Source organism: Nesoenas mayeri (assembly GCF_963082525.1).
Source record: "Nesoenas mayeri genome assembly, chromosome: 8".
Lineage (NCBI taxonomy): Eukaryota > Metazoa > Chordata > Aves > Columbiformes > Columbidae > Nesoenas > Nesoenas mayeri.
Window position 1 is genome coordinate 29,377,051 of NC_137554.1, and position 22,012 is coordinate 29,399,062.

The following is a 22,012-nucleotide window of genomic DNA, read 5'->3' on the forward strand; positions in this document are numbered from 1 at the left end:
GAATAAATGCTTTTTCCTACTACCCTCAGAAGTAACATCACTTTGGCACAGTGCTTCTCCAGCAGCAATTCCCCCGTGCTCTGCAGCAACCTCCCAATGCTCTCAAGCCAAAGACCAGACAAATGCAAACAGCAGCTCACATTTAACCAGCAGATATGAAGAGATGAGAAGCCTCAAAGTGAAGCCCAGAGGCAGCATTTCAAGTTGCATCCTTCCCCCAAGCAAGCCAGTCCTTGGTGAGGCCTCTCCAGGCACCACGAAGAATCATTAGACCTTTCATATGGATTTTGGAGCAGCAAGGTGGGTCCTGGAGTGGAGTTTGGCCTCCAAGGCTTGTTCTGCTCCATCTCAGGACACTGCAGCTAGTGCTTCTGGTAGGTCCCTCGATTACTGTAAAGCTCAAAGAATTAGGAGAAGCATCAAGAAATTGGTTTTTCATCTTACCATATAAAACGTGGGCTGCTTCACAACAAATAAAAGGCAAGTCCCTACTCACGAGCCTGTTCTTCCTCAGAAAACTTGAAAAGAATAAGTTTTTGCATTTTATTTTCTCTCTCTCTCAGCAAGGAATGCCAAAGAGCTTGCAGGTTTGCTATGGAGGATTAGCAACAGTTCTGCTGTATCCTAAGATCGCATTTGTACCATTCGTCTACATTTCCACATTAAATCCTCAAGCTAGAAAGACATCATCAGACATTTTTACATCCCTTGGCCAGCAACATAGCTCATACTTATTCCCAAGCTGTTTGAAAGCACATCCTTCCTCCTGCATATTACTCTCAACACACAAAAAGTGAGGAAAAAAGACATTTCTGACCTCTGACAAAGCCTGAACAGATCGCCCAGCAGCAGGATGCAATTCACTGCATCCCCATTTATCCGGGGGGCTGAATCAGAGCTGTCTTTTTTTCCCACTGTAGGGATGCAGGGTGGAAATGATGACAATCTGGTTTAGAAGCTACAAGATGAACTAAGACGTTTGGTATTAGCCTAACGCAGACACAACTCTAATTCTAATAAAGCCATTTATTGGAGCCGCTAAGTGCAGTTGTTCTTCCCCTGTCTCGCCACCCACACCGTCCTGAGAGCAGCAAGAATGAAACCGAGGGGTGAGGCAGAGAAATCAAGTGGGAAAATGAAATAAATCATCTGGAAAACAGCTGGCTGGTAAAAATGGTCAGCCCTTAGGCTGGAGAGCTACTCTAGATCCTGCTGGGTTACATCACCATTAACTTGAATCTAATTGCCATCTGGGTAAGCAAGCTACATTCTAAAAAACACATGTAAATTAAACTACAGTTGTTTCCAAAGATAAGCTGTCACTGGAATAATACTCTTGCCAGAGAATGCGGGGCAGGGTTGCTCAAAGTCTTTAGAGGCAAACAGGTTTTCTTCCCTAGAAGTGCTGAGATTTCTTCAGAAACATTCATTGAGGATTTCCTCCTGGCTTGAATAATTCATGTGCCTTTATACTCCTAACATTAGAGAGACATAATTGTGAACAGAACAGGAGACAACTCTTCAATTTTCAAAGTTGCTTCTAATTCAGGCTGCATCTGTACTATTAAGGCAGGGGGAAGAAGAATCACACCAGCCACTCGCTTCCCACTGTTGTCAAATGAAAATTGAGCAGAGCACAGAGCCAGCCAGTATCTCTTTCAATCCCAAGCCAAAAGCATTCAGATTGCAATATGGGTTTGAAGAATACAAAAGCGGGGAAAAAATGCAGAGGAATAATACCCACGATGGCTCATCAGAATATTAAGGAGATTGCAGATTGTCAGAGCTCTGGAATCAGATGCTGATAATTCATGAGAGCTCCTGCTCAGCTTCCAAGCAACAAGATGCATCTGCACGTGTTGGGGAATAGATTTGCATTTGTTGTTTCCTATCTGCTGGTAAAGGGTAAGATTAAAAAAAAAAAAGTATAAAACTTGGTAGCTTTCCCTCATGAGTGCCAATGTTTCACCCGCCCTGCTGGATATTTCAACCGGAGAAAGAGAACAGCCTAAAAAAACTGTAAACCACTAAAAAGTCTTCCACATGCCATGGCTCTGGACTAGCACAGCCTCCGTACCCAGCTTGCTTCCAACAAAAACAGCAGCGCCTCCCTTTCACCCACTGCCCGGCTGGCAAGAAATGTGGAGAAGTAGCTGGTCTGTTCAGCAACCTACTGGGCAACGCGGCATGCAGCTGGTATTTACAGCATCTGCAGAATTCTTCATTTTCTCACCAATAACACGAGGTTCATTTAACCGCAGAGTCCTGGTCATGCTCAGTCCAATGCCCTAAGCAAGCCTTTTGAGGCAAACGACTCAAATACAGCTACTTTTAGCTACATTTTTAGCCCCGGGGACTCTTCCTTTTACAAGTACACCTCCACCTTGTGTTCATACCAGCACACATAGCCGTGTCCAGTTAAACCTGACACAAGGCAACAAGGAAGGGAGTGAGGATTATTATTTATAACAGCGGGCTACAAGAAGAGTTTTCTCCTCCCATGCCTTGCTACCTGTACCACCAGTAAACATCTCTTGCTGGTTTAAGTTCTTCATTCATCTTCTGCTAAAGGTTTTCCTAAGAGAGTCAGAGGCACCGCACACCCAGCACCACTGAAGACAAGTTCATCTCCAGATCATAGTGGGAGCTGGATGTCACCTCCATTGAAATTCCTTTGATGTTTATTTACACACACACACAAAAGCTTTTTCCTCTTGTGGTTTTCTTTGCTGTTTCAATCCACAACTGGGCAGCTACAATTAATAGCATGCTTATTTTATCACAGAAACAAAGATCTGGCTACTCTTTCCTGGAAACCAAAAAGCCATCAAGGTTCCGGGAAAAGGACTGGTGTGGATTTTTTCTTTAGGGTAAACCAGTGTTTATACCAACACAACACTCACATGGTGGGTGGGAGGAAGCAGCAAGTTTTATGATGATTACGAATGCTAAGCTATGTCCACTTTGTGAAATTACAGAAGTGAATGATTCTTTTCCAATGACATGTAATACCTTGAGGTATTAATCCCTCCATAAAGCTTAGCTGAATGCTATATATCTGCTGAAAACTGCACATCTGCATCACATTAACTGGTTTTTAAGTATCTCCACAAATAAGTAAGCACATACATCATGTCCCAGATACAAAGCAAAAGCACCACTAATTGAAGAGAGACAGAGCTAAACCTCAGACTGAATCACCGCTAGTGGAAATTACAGGAAAAAAACCCACCAGGAGCAATGCAAAGGAAGAATATCCCCAGATTGAGTAAAAAGAGAAAGAACTAGGATGTTCCTGAAGTAATAAGCACATGACACACTGCCGGCCCCTTGCAAGGACACGAGGCAAACGCGATGCCCTTAGAGTCACAGGGCTGACCCATTCAGGCATGAGTAATAAGAGCTCCAAGGAAATAGAGGCATTTCCTTCCCTAATTCTCCAAACACCCACCTCCTGGGTCTCAGAATGATTAGCAACAGAGCTTAGGGAGGAAAGTACCTAAGAGTCAGTGGCATCATCTATCCTGGGTGTAAGTGGAAGGCCACGCCATCAGTCAGGTCCAAGTTTTCATGTTCCAGTATTAAGAACTGGCTAGTAAGCTTCCAGCATTTCTCATGAAAGGCACTTCCTTTTGAAAAGGAATGAAAAAAGAAGACAACCTTAAAGCAATGAACACAAAGTAGGTCACCAAGAAGCCACATCAATAAAGCCTGGAAACAAAACAGGGAGGGATACTGTGTCAGCTACAAAAACGGGTGGTTATTATAAATGGACATCAAAAGTACAGCTAGAACATTTCACCTGGCAAGCCATTTCATGGATGAAATATAAATACAGAGTGATACGCTATAGCTTTCTCTTCGTAAGTCGCCTGCAAAGCTGCTATAGTTTTAAACATAATTGCATGCTTTTTAGACCTAACTCAGGATAACCGTTCTAAACTCCATCAACAACAACAGCAATCTTGACAGCAAAGATTTACACTATTGGATATCCACCCCCAAACACCCCCCTCTTGCCACAGTTTCAATTTAAGATTCATCCCAAAGTTCTCTTGGAGCCATCTAGGTACAGGTTGATCTGTTAGCAGATGCGAGGCTTGTGTTCTACAACTGGTTGGATACATCAGCCAGGAGATGCCATGGTCTGGACAGCATCTCGGGTGACCTCCTACCTGAGGTCACCAGCCTGAATGCAAAGAAAACCATGGCCCATCAGTCCGCTCTCATCTTTTCTTCCTAAAATGTTAGAGAAACGCCACAGCTAATGTAACCCACAATCACAGCAAGTTGTTTCTCAGCATGGAAGAAGTAGGTTAATTTAATTCTTGACACCTGTTTATACACCACCTACCTATTCATATGGGAAAGTACCTGAGCTCTCCTTAAAGCACCTGCTGTGTCCTGGGCTGGGCTGGTTTCAAACCCATTAGGAGAGAGACAGACCACTGCAAGGAAAACAGTTACTATCTCTTGGTAATAACACCTATTGCATTGCAGATTCTTCACATAAACTTATTTCTGTTTTGGTGATACCGCTCCATTCCTAATGATTTCTTATTTTCCAAGAGATCTATCAACTACCCACCTACTATCTCTTGGTAATAACACCTATTGCATTGCAGATTCTTCACATAAACAGGTCTTATTATATTTAAAAATGTATATATTTAAGTCAGAATATATAACTAAGGAGATAGCCTCCTTCTACTTGCTTATGGATAATTTACAATTGCTCAATGGCTCATATCTGTAAAAACTATATATGACTGGCTGCCTCCTCCTTCCAAGCATCAGGTTAAAGGTGCTGAGAGTGCTATTAAACCCAAATTACAAACGTACAACTTGAGATGAATAAAGCCAGGATCCAGTAAACTTTGAGACACCAGGCTTCAGGTGAATGCTGCTCTTACATTAAACATACATTTCCCATTGATAGCCACACTGCATTTTCAGGGACTTTTCTATTTTTACCCTTTTCTATTTTTTAAACACAGAAAAAGCAATGTGTTCTGACAAAGAAACAGCAGGAAGCAAGTTCTGCCAGTATAAAGATTAATGCCTTTTCATAGCACTTAGATGTTTAACTCTTATTACTGCATTCCTCTCATTTTTTTTTCCACCAAAGTTTCAGACACATTTACATTTTTAAAGCACAGGGCTAGAATAAAAAAAAAAATACTTATTTCCTTCTTATTATCCTTCCTTTCTGCTATACATTCATCATTTTGGTGAACAGAGGCTGTTTGCTTCACATTCCTGACTTCCCTAAAACACTTGACTTCTTCCATCTCCACAGCTTGTCCAGGCTGACTGAAAAAAAGAGTCTTTCTTCCTTAATTTGATGTAATGGTTATAACGATTTGTTGGTTATAAATTGAGAAATTAGCAACCACTGGAATCAAAATGAGGACAGCTGAGTTTGAAATGGTCTCTGTTCATGCTGCTCTGCCACTGCTTACAGAAAACTGACATAAACATTTATGGCAAGACCATAAACCAGTTTTGCTACCTTACTACATGGGATATAAAACTCATTACCTCCAAAGAGTTTAGGGTATTTGAAAACTTGAGTGAGCAAGGCCTTAGCTAATGGAAGGAGTTAAGGAAGGACCCCATGAAATCCATTCCACAAGGGGAATCAATCACCCTACACCTCACCAACATCCCGAGCAAGTCACCCAATGAGCCTATGCCATCCACAAGATAAATCCTCTTAAATCAGCCTTTAAAGGAAGTTGATTTTTTTAAATTATTATTACATTTATTATTAAATTATTATTATTATATCTTTAAACACCACACTTATTTCTGTTTTGGTGATACCGCTCCATTCCTAATGATTTCTTATTTTCCAAGAGATCTATCAACTACCCACCATCCTGAACACAAAGATGGAAAATAATTTACAGAAATGTACATCAAAATAGCAAACACTCAGTATTATTTGATGAGGAAGTTTAATGATTTCCTAGCAAGCACGAGCACATTGTGCTTCTGGTGCGTGATGTACGTGTCCCAGTATACTCAAGCAAGCTAGGAAACCCAGCAAAGGCAGCAGCTTGGCTGTACAGCCTGAGGTATAACCACATCATGTAAATAAACATATTTTCAGGAAGTTTTTCATCTCTTTTTATAGTGCCTGCTCTACTCTATACTCCTGTACATCAAGATAAAATACCTAAGATGGAAAACTACTATGGATCAGTCAATTCTCCTGGCATAGCCAAGAAAGTGTAAAAGCGTTACCCAGTGGCACAGGGTCACAGAGCCCATGGAAAGGATGTCAGAGCTTCAGGTGGTTTAATAATTTCTCTATGGTTTTCCAGTCCCAATCTGAGATATGTTTTCCTCCCACATTCTACAGAGAAGAGTTACCTAGTTGGAAATAATGATGTAGTCAAACACCTGGTCCTGTCCACAAATTAAGAGAAGTTAATCAGTACCAGCTACCCAAACTCCTTCATACCATCAGTCCAGCCTGCTATCACTGTAATGAGACAAGTTTATGACATTTTGAAGGTCAACAAAACTATATCTTTGGGAAACAAACAAACAAACAAAAAAAAGGAGTCAGCAGACATAACCACCTGAATGAAAGGTCTCCCTCTGAGAGCATCTTGCCCCACTGACCTGCAGATCTGACAGCTAATAGGAGATTTAAGAGGATTATTAATAGCCTCAAGAGGATCCAAGCAAAGTAGCAAGCTTAAAGGTATCCCAAATGCGAAGCAGCGCAACTCAAAGTATGCAAGCAAAGCACTGTAGAGGTCTCAGGAGATCTGACTTCTGCTGCCAAGCTTCTTGTATGTCCTTGGGCAAGTTATCTGACCTACTTGTGCCTCGTTTCTTCACATTTCCAGCTCACAGCAGCACTCTCCAATAAAACCATTAATGCTTTGGATGCACTCGCATCACAAGGCGATGAATGGGCAAAGTCAGTGAAACTGATCCCTCTGTCTTCTACCCCAATGGGCAGCACGGGAATTGCTAATAAAGCCATCAGCATTTGCCATGACGAAATGGTACACAAAACTGAAGCAAAGCAATCATTTAATTCCTTAAAGAGATTCCAAGGCTGGATTCAGCCCTCCCAGCCACTGCCTGAAATCCCTGGCACTACACACTGTGCTGATTGGTGCAGCACCTGTAGCCTGTCCTGTTGAGACGGGTATCAGTGCACTAAAGTCAGCTAAATGAGGGTATGAATTACCTCCGCTTATCTCAAGCCAAGCCGCTGACTCAAGTAATGAGAAACCAAAAGGGGATGTGTTTCCTAAGAGGAAAAACACAGTTACACTGTTATATTCCATGAAGTCACTTTAAGCCCTTCCGTGAAGAACACCCCAAAAACTGGATATGACATACATTTCTAGGCTGTCCTATTTACTCAGCCTAAACTCAGACACTGCTGTTTTAGTGTTGGGAAACATCAGACCTCCTGCAAGAGGATATGAAGATATGAAGGGTGCAAGTTGTCTCAGGGCCACCCAGGGACAGCTCAAAGCCCTGCAGATCCGTGCTAAAAGCACATCCTCCCTTTCCTTCTCACTGCCACCCCACTAAATACCTTGCAGCTGATGAAAATGATTAATCTAGAGGTGCTGCATGCAGGCAAGGCTAACCACTTCTCATCTGGTGAGATAACCCAGGGCTGGCCAACCCAAAAGTGCTCTGCTGGCCACCAGGCCTGTGCAAAACCATTGCCAGGCAGAGACGGGGCAGTGCAGCTCCAAACCTGCATTCCTTGAGCATGAAGCTTTGTCTAGAACACTGCTAAATTGTCTTTTGCTCCTTCATGCCAAAAATAAAAAACCCTAAAAACAGTCCTCACACAAAACCTCTTCTCTCCAAGCCCTGGATCACGATGGTGGGCATCCAATGTTTGTCATAGATGAATAAAATCTGTGCTAAATGTTGCTTCCTAATTAGTTTTTCCTTGTCAGAATCTTCATGTCAACATCCAAGTTCTCATCCTCTTTTCCAATATCCTGCCTCCCAGTACCTTGCTTAATCTCCCTGGTACCCGGGGTACAGAAAGCTCTCTCAGAATTAATGCTACAGCATCTATGGTCTATCCAAAAGTCTATTCTATTTTTTGTTATGCCATCTAGATTGAGAATGAGACCGAGGTGAAGAGGTTCTGCAGAATCCTTTGGGCTGTTACACAAAAGCCTAACATTGGGAGGGGTTAAGTCTCAGAGATGGGTGATCATTTTTAGTCACAGGTTCCTAAACACTTCTCCTCCTCTCACCACAGCACTGATCTCCATATAATCCTCCTTCCACTTCCAAACACATTTGCCATTTTTCATCTTTGCTATTTCCTTTCTTCTCCAGTCCAAAGGGCAAGCAAATCAGCCTCTGTCTGTAAAACACCTAGAGCACCTACAGCGCAGGACCGTGTAAATAAAATGAATTATCTTAACACATAAAAAAACAGGGCATTTTCAATTAAAACCACTAATGTCCAAGAATGCAGACACAGCACTACAGGAGGGGAAAAGGTGCCTGCAAGTTTTAATCAAGCCAGAAACCAAGAGAGAAGCAGATGCATTCTTATGCAAATCGACACCAGACACATTGCACATCTGCTGAAATGGGTGTCGCTTTCCCACAGTTTGCAGAATTAATGTGTTTAACTAAGTGCCTGCCAGTGCTTGCAGTATAAGAGCTAATTTTTAATGGGGTATTCCCAGCTGTTAAAAAAAAAAAATCCCTTTAGATAATAAGGGATCTAAATCCAGGACTTGGTTTTACATTTACGTAAGTGCAAAGACCCCCTTCTTCACCTCCAAGAGCTCATTACTTGCACTACTCCAACTTGCTTTATAATTAAAAATAATCCCAATTCTTGGAGAAGAGCCTTTCTACAGTTTAGTGACCTTTTGAAACCCCATTAAAGAGAATTAGCAAAGGTTATTCCCTCCTGATCACTTTCATAAAGGCTTTCAGAGATGAGGGGGTGTCAAAAAACACAAAGGACTCCATGAGAAGTTTACAAACCAAAGTGCAGTAAATTTTCTTTTCACTTGGTTACTTTCTTTGCAGACTCAAATTGTATCTCCATCATTACTATGTGCCTTTACAGAGGATTTCAAAAGAATTCAGAAAAGAACATAACTCTGTGACCTTGGAGTGAAGAAGGCGTATATGCCAGAAAATGCTGAAATCTCAGCTATTTTTTTAATAAAAATCTATAAAAATGAGTTGAAAGGAACCCATGATCTCATAATAAGTCAATGGGTCACAGTTATGTTCCTCTTATCTTCTCTTTTTTTCCTATTGTTTAAAAATAGGAAACCGCACCACATGAAAATGTTCGGCCAGAGATAAATTGTGTGACTGAAATACAGGAGTCAGGAAAGTGGTGTTTTAAAATAATGTCATCCTCATTTTCCCCAGCACACTGTAGTATTGTTGATCCCTCCAAATATTTAAGTGACATAATAAATTAGTAACCTAGGCAACATTTGCAACAACACAGCCAGCTGAAAGAACTCAGCTAAAAACTCCTTAAAAAAAAATAATCTATTTAATATAAGTTAATGTCAGTGTTCCTTGAAAAGAAGAAGGCAAACAGTTGTAATGTCAAAGGGCTAATGCTGCAATAAAATTGGGGAGTAAAGCAACCAAGAAGAAAACAGGCTATACCCAGCCCTCTTACACTCCAAATCACCACTGCAAACACACCAGGAAGTCAGCGGAGATTCAGTAGCTGCAGTAGCACAGAGGACCCACAATTCACACTTAACACGCTTGTTAGAATCCTGTGCAGTCAAACAGAGCTGTCAGAGGAGCTGTCATACAGCAGGTGTGAGTGGATCACCTGTCTTTTGATGTTCCCCGCTGCTGGCTGGCAAGGGAACACCATATCGCTGTCCACAGCACACTTGGCCTTTTTTCCATCTGTGGCAAATGCAGTCACTTAAAATCTCGCTTTTGATTAAACTCTGTCTTTTACAATGGGGCACCAGCTAGAAATCATTGTTATCTATCATCTTAACAAAATGAAAAGAAGCTTTATGCCTTCATTATTTAATGTTTGTAACTAATAGGCTGCAGCTGTACCTGAAGGCCATGATAAGGTCGGATATCACTACAGTAGGCATTGTCCAAAAAGACAGAAAATACCATTTCCTGGCCCAACAAGGTTTGCACCAACTTTCTAAGTGAGTTAAAAATAAGGCTATTGACCAGAAGGGAAAGAAACGCGCATGAATACTGATCTTCTCTGCTTTCCAACACGAGATGCCTGCACAGAGGTGCCATGCAGCTCTTCAGCTCCCTGCCAGCTTCCCAAGACTCTCACCTGCACCTTCAGCTTATCTCACATTAAGTCCTTCCTAACAGTAAATTATCTCCTACAACAAATCACAGCTCCATACACACTCATAAATGTGGGAGTACACAAAATGTAGCCTATCTGCACTTATCTCAAGACGGAGAAGAAAGCCGTCTATAGCTCTAACAGCTGTCCCTCAACTATCAGATCGCCTCACAACTTCCATTTCTTACAAAGCTTCTTTGTTGGGGTTTTTTTTTGATATTAAAATTCACCCTTCCTACCTACCCTTTGTTATACAGTCTCCAGATGACTTTTTACCTGAGTTCCTGAAGATGAGCGATAAGGCTCAGCAGCGGGGAGGACGCTGTTTCAGGCGTCCTTCAGCAGCTCCTGTCCCACCGCAATGAAGATGCCGCCACCTGGTGGGATCTCCACCAGTTTGGGTGGGGATCGGGTCCGGGCGGACAAGTTTAGACCCCAGGGAGGGGAGGCTGACCCCTGGGAAGGGTTGTGGCTCACACTCACCATCTTCCCATGGACATCTCAGAAAAAGCTGGCTGGCAGCACAAGCGTGGCTGGGAGGAGAGGATTTGCTGACAATGACAAGATGCTGGTTCATTAGCAAAGCCTGTTGGTGCTCATCCAAAGAAATATAGTTTGGAAATGGGTAATCTTTGCACTTTTAGGTACAACTGCAAGCAACAGAGGTAGGTAGCGAGCTACCTACAAAGCTGTAGCGAGGCAGGCTGTAAAGAACCTGAAAAGCCCGAGAAGAGAGTTGGAGTCACTGATGTAAAAGTTCAGCAAGGTAGACAATGGATTGCTGAAATGGGAAATTGGGGTTTTGGACTGAATTTCACATGATTCAGATGCTTCTGTTCAGTATTTGAGCCACTGCTGTTTTTTAAATCTCCACAGGACACTATGTGCATCGCTGTGGTTTCAGTCCTGAGAAAGGTCCAGTACTTAAAAGCCTGGAACTCAGGTCTGAGGCAGCCAGGAGACGTTTCTGTCTGGCTGCACGGGGTCTGGGGCTGTCTCTGGAGTCAGGGCCAGCAAAGCTCGGTCTGCAGATCAATACCCATGAAAAAGCACGGAGCGCTTCAAGCCTGTGTTTGAAGAGCCTTCCCTTTCTGCCAGGAGAAGCGGGGGCAGAGGCTGACTTGCAGTGAGGAATGGCTCCAGGCTGCCTGCCGGACTGGAGAACAAGGTGATGAAAACGTCCACGTCCCATCTCCACTAGAGTTTGTACAACTACTACCGGCTTTTTAGCACCGCTGCTAAAAGAGAAAGACATTTCCTAGTCCCGATAAGGCCCCAGAGCAGCAATGTCCATTCACAGGATTAGCATTCAAGAAAGAACAGCCTCTTCTCTGTGCTATTTTCTACTTATTTCAGCAACTCCTAATTTGAAATCAATCATTTTTAGCACAGGAGCATTTGCAGAGAGCTTAGAGCAGGCACACCAGAAACTAACTCGACAGCCACTGTGACAGAAGTTTAAAACCTGTTTAGACACAGACTGTAAGTCAGGCAAAATCCGATTCTGCCCCCATCACATGCAACATTTAACACCAATGCTGCGATGCTGCCTGTACAATTCATTGCTCCAAAATCCATGGATGTTCGGTCAGCCACACCAGGCAATATAATTGCTCTGTTTTCACAGTTAGCACTGAGAATGCTGTAAATTCAGTTATTTCCCTGCCTCCTCCCTGCAAACTCTGTTTCAAAGAGCAAAGAAAAAGACCCTTAAACACTGGTGGATGCTTTCAAAAGTCAGTTATGCCTTTTACAGAGAAAGAAAAAATAAGTCTTAGCATTAATCAGGGAGGTAATCTCTACCCTCTTACCCATTACACACATGCTATGAGCCTGAAATGAAGCCACCATCCAGAACACATGTTGATACATATTTTACAGAAACATTAGTTGTGTGTCAAGACTGGTTCTTGGAAACATCATCTAACAACACTCACATGATTTGTGTTTCACAAGCAATTAAACCTGTCACTCCGACAAGCAGATTTGCTGTTCCTGTTCACTATTCAAACACTGGGCTAGAGGAAACTGCTTACGTTACAAACTCTGTCCTTCTGAAAGGAAATGGTATTTCCATAGTTTGATAATGTCCTCACTAATTCAGTTAACCAGAAGCTGCCGAACCTCCAGAACACAGAATGAAAAAGCTACACTTGGAATACTGCAGCTGACGCAGGAAATGCAAAAATAGCCAGACTATGATTTAGATCTCATAGTGAAGTCAGACGAGACCTCAGTGTCACACTGAAATCACATCCCAGACATTGCAAAGTCCCACTGTGCTCTCATCACTGTCATACTGCTGGCAAGCCACAGAGACCAGTAATGATGGTACTTTACTACTAAATTCTTTTCTCTTGTGCTTAAAAACTAAGTTTTACAGGCTCTGCAACCAGACCAGCTCCACTCATGCCAGTAATTACCTCCTTGGACAGAGCCAAAGTGAATGGCACACTAGTGCAGAACAAAGATGCACAGAAATAAACAGTTGTCTTTAAGCAGCTCCTTTACGTCCAAATAAGTGTTTCCACTACTTAAGACACTTTTCAGACAGTCACCTTTCCTTTGGCACAACTCCCCAACGCAGAGGTCCATGTTCGTAAAGACAGGTGAAACTGAAATGCTATGACAACAAAAACCAAATGTCTTGCCATGCTAGAAAATGCTTCCCCACTTTTCATGTCAGATATTCCTTCCCTCCCCCAGCCATTCATGGTGAAATAATTAGTGTTAGTGTTCTCATTGTTTATCAGACAATACTGACAATAAGGCTAAGCTTTCTGCTCCTGTTTTCTTTTGCTAAGCTGCTGTGGTTTCTCAGACAACTGTGCAAGGCTTTACTTTTAATCCTATAAATAACACTTGTCACTCACGGGTTTGTAACCCATATTTAGTTGTGCACAAACATGGCACTGTTTCAGCTTGATTCACTGTCCACAAACTTCTCCAGATGTGTTCACGCAAGCAAAAAGCGCTAACAAGCGGAGGAAATAAACAAATACTAGCTAATCCAATTGCAATTTCATAGGGAAGGAGAGAAGACACTAACACATCAGATTCTTTATGAGGGAGAGAGATAATGAGTGGTTTTTAAACACAGACTAGGAATAATTAGTTATTGTCCTTGGGCTACGAGATGTATTTTTACATGCTTGAAGTCCATGCTGATTTTTATAGCCTGTGAGCTCGCTACTTGATCACAGGGCATTTTTGCCCATTTATCTACACATTAGTGTCAGGCTACAAACACATCACAACATACGAGTGACTTTATCAACAAGCAATGTTTTTCACTGTGGCTAATTTTGAAACCACATTCCTGCTTCCACTCATACAAGACATAACCTTGGGTAACAATCAGATAGGCTGGTGCCAGACATCCTCTTCTTAAGTACATTCTCATTTTACCTTTGGAAAGTATTCTAAACAAACAAACAATTTGAAGGCAATCTGCTTTTTACAGAGCTCCCCTTGACAACAGCAGATATTTTCTTTTTTAGAAGGCTGAGTTTTATAGTCTCAGTATTAGGCTGAGAGTAACAAAAGAAAGTCGCCCAAGAATTCGCAAGCACGACACAGAGGAAATCACTAAAAATCCCAAACTTCTATTACAATTAATTGCCCTAAGTATAACTTTGCTCATTGATGCACCAGACAGAAAGCAGACAGACAACCTCATCCCACTGCACCAGCTTTTCAAGCTTCCAAAATAAACACAAAAGGTCTTTGAACAGACTGTGCTCTCCAGAAAACCTGCAGCCTGATCTTCCTCATTTGATATGTGCCAAGGCGAATGCTGGTGGTACTCACAGTAATTAGCCGCCATCAGCCAAGAAATCCAGCAGAGTTCTTGTAGATAACTTATTTATGTCATCTTTGTGTTTCAGGAATAACGCAGCCAGTAACAGACCAATGATATGGGTAACAGAGAACATTTGCTTCTGGTTTTACAGGCCAGGGAAAACCTGGAGAATCTCTTTGGGATTCAGGGCAGGGGAGGAAGACAACAGAGAACCAGTAGCATGACAGGATCTGATCACAGAAACAGAATGTTAGGGATTGGAAGGGACCTCTGATGTGAAAGAGCACCAATAAAAGAAAGTGTTTCCACAGGTTCTCCATAATATGACACCACAGTAACATAGTAACTGGACACACCAACACCACAACTGCTGCCTTTTCAAGGGTGGACCATCAAATTTGTTACAGGAGGGAAAACAAGATACTGTCTGCAGCGATCTTCGCTCTGCAACGTGGGAGTAATTATCGTTAGATTACCAAGACAAACAAGAGGGAAAGACAAGGAGAAGATAAAAGAGAATTTCCACTATTTAGGTGCTGATCGAGAGATTAAGCCTCACTGCATTTCAGTTGGCAGCCAAAACAAACCAGAGCCCGGTCACATAAATCAAGCTAATTTTAAAAGGTTACATACCAGGGAGAGTTTGAGACAGCAGGGGAAACAACACCGGGTCCTGCAGGCTGGCCAGACCGCTGAAGATTTTAACATCCTTTTTATAAATAATAAAGGTGCCAATTTCACACACACACCAATAAGTCTGGGGCGAGCAGGACCCAGGATATCAGCACCTCCCAGGCCTTTAGTGTCTCGTTAATACTAATTAGAGCCCTGCGCGTGCATCCGCCTCCTGTACTTGACTCCCAGCGACACAAAAGGGTCTCGATGCGGGTCCCGCCCGGTGCCATCGCCCGGGGATACCGGGGATGCGGAGCCCGGGCCGAGAACGCGGAGAGGGGTGTGGGGGGTAGGGAGACTCGAGGAACCGGGAGTTTTAGCAATGGGAGGGAGAGAGGGAAGGAGGAATAAAAAGTTCGGGCCGAGAAGTTTTCCGCCCCGCTCCCAACCTGCCGCCGGCAACGGGCCTCGGCCCGCCCGCCCAGCGCCCCCTCACCGTAGACGCGGACCCAGCCCTGCTGCTGGCACACCGACTCCAGCAGGACGCGGTCCAGCGAGCCGCCCGCCGCCGCCTCCAGCTCGTCCGAGCCCAGCTCCGGGTCCGCGAACGCCGCCTCCGCCGCCCAGGCCGCCGGCTCGCCCGCCGCTGCGGGGGGCGCCTCCATGCTGAGGGAAGCGGGGGGACGGACGAGCCACCGCCGCCGCCCGCGCTGCGCCCCGGCCGCTCTTCGCCTCAGTGCGCGCCGCGGCGCGGCTCCATCCCTCCCTCCTCCCCCTCCCTTCCCCGCCCCTCGGCCCCGCCGCCCCCCGCCCCCTGCGTCAGCGCCGGCGGAGGCGGCGGCCGCTGCCCGCCCGTCCCAGCGCCCGGCGGCGGCTCCTCCGCGCCCTCAGCCCGGGGCGGGCAGGCGCGAGCAGTGGCGAGCCGAGCGCCCGCGGCGGACGGGGCAGGCGGTGGACAGCGGGGCTCGGCCAGGCCCGAGTAATCGCCTGCCGAGGCGGCGAGCCAGGACCCCCCCCAGCTTCTGCCCTGAGGGAGATGGCGGGCGGCGCTGGGCGGCTCCGGCCCTTCCTCCCGGCCCCGCATCCCCACCCGCGCCCCCTCCGTGCCCACAACCGCCTCGCCTCGCCACGCGGGGCTCCTCGTTGTGGCCCCCGAGGGGTGTGTCCCGGCCGCCAGGGGGTTTTCCCCACGGGTTCCCCCCCGGCAGGAGCCGGGGTGCCCGAGGGGCGGCGGCGAGTGGGGCTTGTGCCGTGGGGAAGCATCCCCCAAGAAGCAAAAACCCGGGGACAGCCGCTCTGGGGGTCCGTGGCACACGCGGCCCTTTCTCCGGCCTGCTGATAACGTGGCAAGAGCCAGGCGGTGGGGGTTTTAGTCTGAAAAAGCACGGAATGGGGTTTCCCAGGTGCGGAGCTTTTGTCAGCGCTGCAGAGCGTTAAATCCTTTATGCGCTTACACAGCCCCTTTCTTTCAGGTGCCTGGGAAGGAGATGTGCAGGAGAGAAAGGAGAGCAACCGGCTTCATTATGGTTGTTCCATTTAGGAGGTTTACAGATTGTTTTGTTATAAAAGCCTGTTTACTGCCCTCCCTGAGGACACCGGGTTTTCTTCTTCAATTTTGTTTTTATGAAATTCCCAGCGCTTCTTTAAAAATCCGGAATAAAATATCAGAATAAAGCACGCATCCTGCAGTATTGTAACTTGTATTTTCAGAGGGGATGGGCAAAGGCATGCAGCTTTGCCTTGGGTTCATTCCCTGGGATCTCCTGTCCATGATCAATATGAACTCGGTAAATTCATCCAAGCGCGTAGATTCGGTGATTATCTCCATGGTGCACTGAGGATTTAGCAAATCGGCCACGTCCTCAACATTTCTCACTGAAATCTAAAGCTTAGCATGGGTGTTGTCTAAGGGCTCATCTCTGTGCACAGCTTCATAGCATAAAGGGGCTGACAATATTTTCTTTATTGAAATAGCTGTTGAATTAGCGTGGACCTGTAGCACTTATACTGCCGTAAAGCTGCTTTAAACTAGATTCAGCTTCTCCACTTTCTAACCGTGCTCTGTGTCACCCTGTTTTATTTTGCTCCACAGCAGAATAAGAGGGTTCACACAGTGAGTTACTGCTGAAGAGCGGGACCTTCCCTCTGAAGGGGCCGTAACTCCAAGCTCTGCAGGTTGTGATCAGCTGCCTGAACCTAAAAGTTTGTTGTAAGAATTCCCAAAAGTTCATCTTGGGAGCTGAGGATTTACAAAGTCACAGTGAACGATGCCCTCCTGATCCAACTGGATTAATCCTCACACTGCTCTAGATGTGTCCAGAATTTAAGATGGAATAACTATTTCAATGAAGGAAAAAAAAAAGTCCTGCCAGCTCTATGATTAATTGATGAAACCTTGTTTCCTGTGGGTTTCTGTCTCATGGTTGACTGAGAGCTTGCCCTGAATCTCGCCCTACAACTGGGTCATTCTCCACCTGGTTGGCAGCCCGGTTTTCTGAACCGGGATGAGTTCGCGTTGCAGTTTCTCCCATTGTATAGTGGGAATGTGCACTCTGCTGCCATTTCCAAGCTGAGTTTGAAAACAAAGAAACCTCCTTCTTCAAAATGCTTGGTTGTTTTGCAGCCAGCAGCACCGGTGTAGCCCAGTTTCCTACGGATTCATGTCTCAGAGTAGATCCCCTGGTGTCTAGCCAAGGGTGGACACCCTCTGTGGAGAGGCTTGTAGGATCTCTCTGCTTTGTCTTGCTGCCAATTTTCATTATTCCTGCAGGGATTTAATTAGCTCTTGGACCTTTATCCCTCTGTTTGTTTTGTTTGAAACAGAGCAGCAGGTTCAACGCTTCCTGAGGTTGTAGGAGGTGAGACACAGGATCAGGGGGGGGAAAAAGAGAGATCCTGTGAGCTTGATGCTGTCAGCCTCAATTCTTTGGGAAATAAGGATTTTAAAATTACCCCTATAACTGAGAAGAGTTAAATCAGGCTGAAATCTGGTGAGGACTCATCATGGGTTGATTCTACATGGTTCCTCACAGAAGCAGCACAGCTGGGACACCCAGTAACCTCTCCTGGCTCCTTCCCACCCCAAGACATGTTATGCATTATAGTTCCCACAGGACTGAGAGCTGACGGCGCGCGGGTTACTCCTTCCAGAGCAGACATCTGCATAAATTGCCATAATAATACTGTAAAGCAGCAGGAAAACCCATTTTTTCCTCCTACATTCTCTCTACCCCTGCTCATTCCCACTGCTGCTGATAATATAAAGTACAATATTCTCCAAGCTTATCATTTAGTGGCCACAATCCAATAAACCCTTCAAGGTTTTCCCCTCCTCCTCTCCCCGCGTCCCCCTTCTCATCTCCAACCTCCCGGAGACTCCTCCATCCCTCACAGGAGTCTGGGGTCAGTACCCACTGCACGAGCAGCTGTAGGAGGATGAGGGGGACGAAGCCGCTTTGGGAATGAGAAAAGGAGCTGGCGTGTTGCAAGGGAAGGATGTGGCTGCTGAGCGGCTGCCAAAAGGGGAATAGTGGAGATTTAAAAAGCTGCCACACAATCCTAGGATGACATTTAGGCAGGGACAGCACAAGACACTAGCAACTGGTTCCCATCCAGTGAGGACTGGTTGTATCTGCAAGTATGATCAAGCCATCCGAACAGCAAGGTCTGGAACGACTGGATAGTGAGGTTTCTGAAATTCACGCGGCAGCAGAAAACTAAATCTATTCTCCCGCTTTTATTTGTGGGCTTTGGTGCAATGTAAACAATAATAAAAATCAGGGATGACTAAAGTAGGAAGGCTGGTTTTGCAGGCATGACAGTAGCAAAAATAGACATATTTTATAAATAAAGATGTCCTGGAAATCAGAGACTCTCCAGTTTCATGCTCATCAGCTCAGCTGTTCTGGCTGGGGGTGTTCTGTAGTTCCAGTAGTGCACGGGGGATTTGTGCAGGCGTAAATGAGCAGTAATATAAGCACATGCATGAAATTCCCTTCATGTAAAACAGCTCCATTAGTTGATCTACTCATGGCCGTCACACTAACCCACAGGCTCTAGTTAAATCAGGGCTGGAGGTTTACTCAGAATAGGTTAAATCAAAGTGTTTCAAGAGACACGTGTATGTGTTTCCATTAAACCAAAGACAGTATGTCTTGTAGAAAAAATGGAACTCCATAAGTCTGACTTGAGAAAATAAAGCTTTTGAGCTGACCTTCTTCCAGGAGAATGAATTAATGTCTTCAGGAGTGAGCAAGTCTCACTTCAGTGATCTTATCTCAGAAAAAGGCAATAATAAAATGAGAAGAGACATGGAAAAGGGTAGTGAGGGACAATGGAAGCGATGGGGTAGATACTGTATGAGGAAAGGTTATAAAAATGAAAAGTCTCCAGTTTGGAAGAACAAAACCTTGAGACAAGTGAAGACAGAGAGGTTTGAAGAGATCAGAGAGGTCTGGTGTGGACCTGGCATTATTTCTCCCTCACAATATGAGAATGAAAGAGCGTGGAGAGAAAAATTCAGGAGCCAGGTCTAAAGCGGACAAAAGGAAGTACATTTTCACACAGCACATAATTACATTGTGGAACTTATTGCCACAGGATGTCAGGGAGGCCAAAAGTATAAATGAATTAAAAAAAGGAAAAAAAAAATTAGACAAATTCATGTAACCTCCGGCTCAGGAAGTCTCCCAACTGGTGTTTATCGGGAGCCAGGAGGGGATGCCGGAGGAAGGATCACTTTATACTCTCCCTCTTCCGATATCCCTTCCTAAGCATCTGCAGCTGGCCACGGCCAGGCGCTGCTTAGTGCCTAAGGAGCAGGTTTATTCCGAGCCAGCCTGGCAACATCCCCCTGGTACCTCCCTATGGATGGAGCCTTAGGGACCAGAGTCATCTCCTGGCCAGACATGGGACTGAGCCCTGGTTTTGTTACCTCCAGCCTGAACGTGGTCCCAGCAAAGTCAGCTGTGGCCACTCTGTGCTGATTTAGGCTGGTGTAATTAAGGCCAGATTGAGCCCTGAAACCTTCAGAGAGACTCTTCCGCTTTCCCTGCCCCTGGGATTAAGTGCTGAAATCTCTGTGCTAAAACCCTCTTTGAACAAGGATGGTAGATAATGCGCAAACTGATTAAAAAAAACCCCGGTGCTGGGGAAGTTAAATATTAAAGAGCCAAGGCCCAGTTTTAACTGCTGCTGCCGTCCCCCCTTCATCTCATGCCAACTGCCTCCAGGATACATGTGCTGACACTGAATTTCTACCTCACAAAAGCGGCCACAGCATGGGCTTTAAACTCGGGCCGTTAATGCCGGGATAGGAAGCAGAAATAAATAGAACAAAGGCAGCGAGGGGCTCCTCTCGCTCGCACCCACTGCGACCAGCCCTGCGCATCCCCTGCCCCAGCCGGGCATTTTGCTCCTTCCTTCAACTTCCCAACATTAGTAGGTCTAAAATGTTTTGCTGCCTGCTTAGCCCTGTTGTAACTAAACTATAATTTTCACTAGCAGAGAAGAGGGATTTCGGAGAAACATCTGGTCTGGTTTCATCGGGATAACGGCTCTGTCTCTATTTATACACACGTCGGGATTGTTGTAGCTCTCAGCTGTTCCTCACTCGACAGCCCCTTTCCAGCCGCTGTGTCCGCGCCGTTAGGGCAGGCGGCAGGTCAAGGCCGGCCTGTTGCGATGTGAAACAGAAACTGGTCCTAAAAATGGGGACTTATGAGAACTTGTCCTCTCTGCACTTGCCACTCGCCGTCTGCCAGGCTGGTGACAGTGTGGATGGGGTTGCTCCTGTCCTGCCGTCCTGGTGGAGAGAAAGTGGGGAAAATAACCGGGAAAATAATAGCAATTTGTTCAGTAATCCTGGAGTTTTTGCTGGTTGGGGATCAGGCCTGCAATGAGCCAGCCTCATCGGTCTGAATAATCTGACCTTGGTAGTCTGAATTTTCCTCCAAAATCACAATGTGGATTTCAGAGGAAAATTCAGATCATCAAGAAGAGACTTGCTGGCCCTGGCTTTTCTCTACAAGGTGTTCACAAATAAGCTGTGACCCTGCAGAGACACAGGAGGGTCAGAACCTCTGCTTGGGAAGACGACGTGTCCTACTTAATTCACCACAGTGGGAAAAATCCACTCTGCTGCCTGCACTCCAGTGCTCACGAGACATCACATCTCATTCAGCGGCTTTAAAAACCCTCAAGTCAAACGGCCAAGTACCTGGAAAATTACCAGACTGCACGTTCAGTAGCGCAAGTCACTGTATAAAATGAACGCTCATCTCCTGAATGATGATGGTGTCTAGGTTGGCATTAATCATCTTGAGAAATTCTACCCCGCTGTTCGGCTTCTCCCTCAAATGGGCTGTTCCTCTCCTCCCATCCCGGTACCCTTCTAGCCCTGCATGCCCCTGAAACGCAGCTATTTTAGCATCACTCCTTCTCGTTTCAGGCAATCTGGACTGTTTATTAATTATTTTCTGATACACAGCCGCAAAAGGAGGAATCCCTCGGAGACACAGATTTTTGTAACCCAAATGAGACGAGCAATTTCAAATGCAACTATTGATTGCACTGAGCTTGCAAACTCCCTGGAGCAGGACTGAATTTCACCCTGTGTTTGTGCTGTCTGATGGGATCCTGCCCCTTCGATATTCTCCTGCAAAATACTGTTCTCAGCAGTGACCTGAGGTTGGACAGATCAATATTTGTTTACTCAGCCTGAGTCTAATTTTCATATGCGCTCAGTAATCCATGCCCACCTGAATCACAGAATATCTCAAGCTGCATAGGAATGCAACAGAAAAGGCAAATCCTGGCCATTATATGAACCAGGCAGAAAAAAGCACCCTTTCCCCCCAAAAAACCCACCCTTTAGGAGAAACTATTGTTTCCTCCATGAGGAAGGAAATGCAGTCCAGTCTTGGGACGACTTGATTCAGTATAAACCCTGGTGATTCTGTGGACACTGGGATGGAGACACAACCTTGTGAGCTCTTGACATCCAGGTGTGGGTACCCATAAGCTTGTCTAGGACTCTTCTGTTTGGGAAGCTTATGCTTTTATTTTCTTGTTTAAGTTGGCCCCTTTGCAGCACATTGAGTACCTTTACAAAGCATGTCAGTCATGCACCAAACCGGCCAATTTCTGTCTAATTGTTGAGAAATATCTCTCACCCTTGTGGTGGTTTGACTGAAACTGAGTTTATTTTTCAGTTAAACCACAAGAACCTTCAGCAAGGTTAGGTTAGGTTAGTTTCCCCAAGGAAA

General features: G+C 45.1%; 1 protein-coding gene across 1 annotated transcript in view; it reads right to left on the minus strand.

Moving 5' to 3' along the window:
- The window catches only part of RASAL2 (RAS protein activator like 2), a gene marked incomplete at its 5' end in the record, with an annotated part of 174,163 nt that extends 158,751 nt beyond the window's left edge, over window positions 1-15,412 (minus strand). Inside the window, one exon of the mRNA XM_080349135.1 lies at window positions 15,244-15,412. Within this exon, the coding sequence (XP_080205261.1) occupies window positions 15,244-15,412 (169 nt within the window). The remainder of the gene's footprint in view (window positions 1-15,243) is intronic.
- Window positions 15,413-22,012: the final 6,600 nt, after the last annotated feature.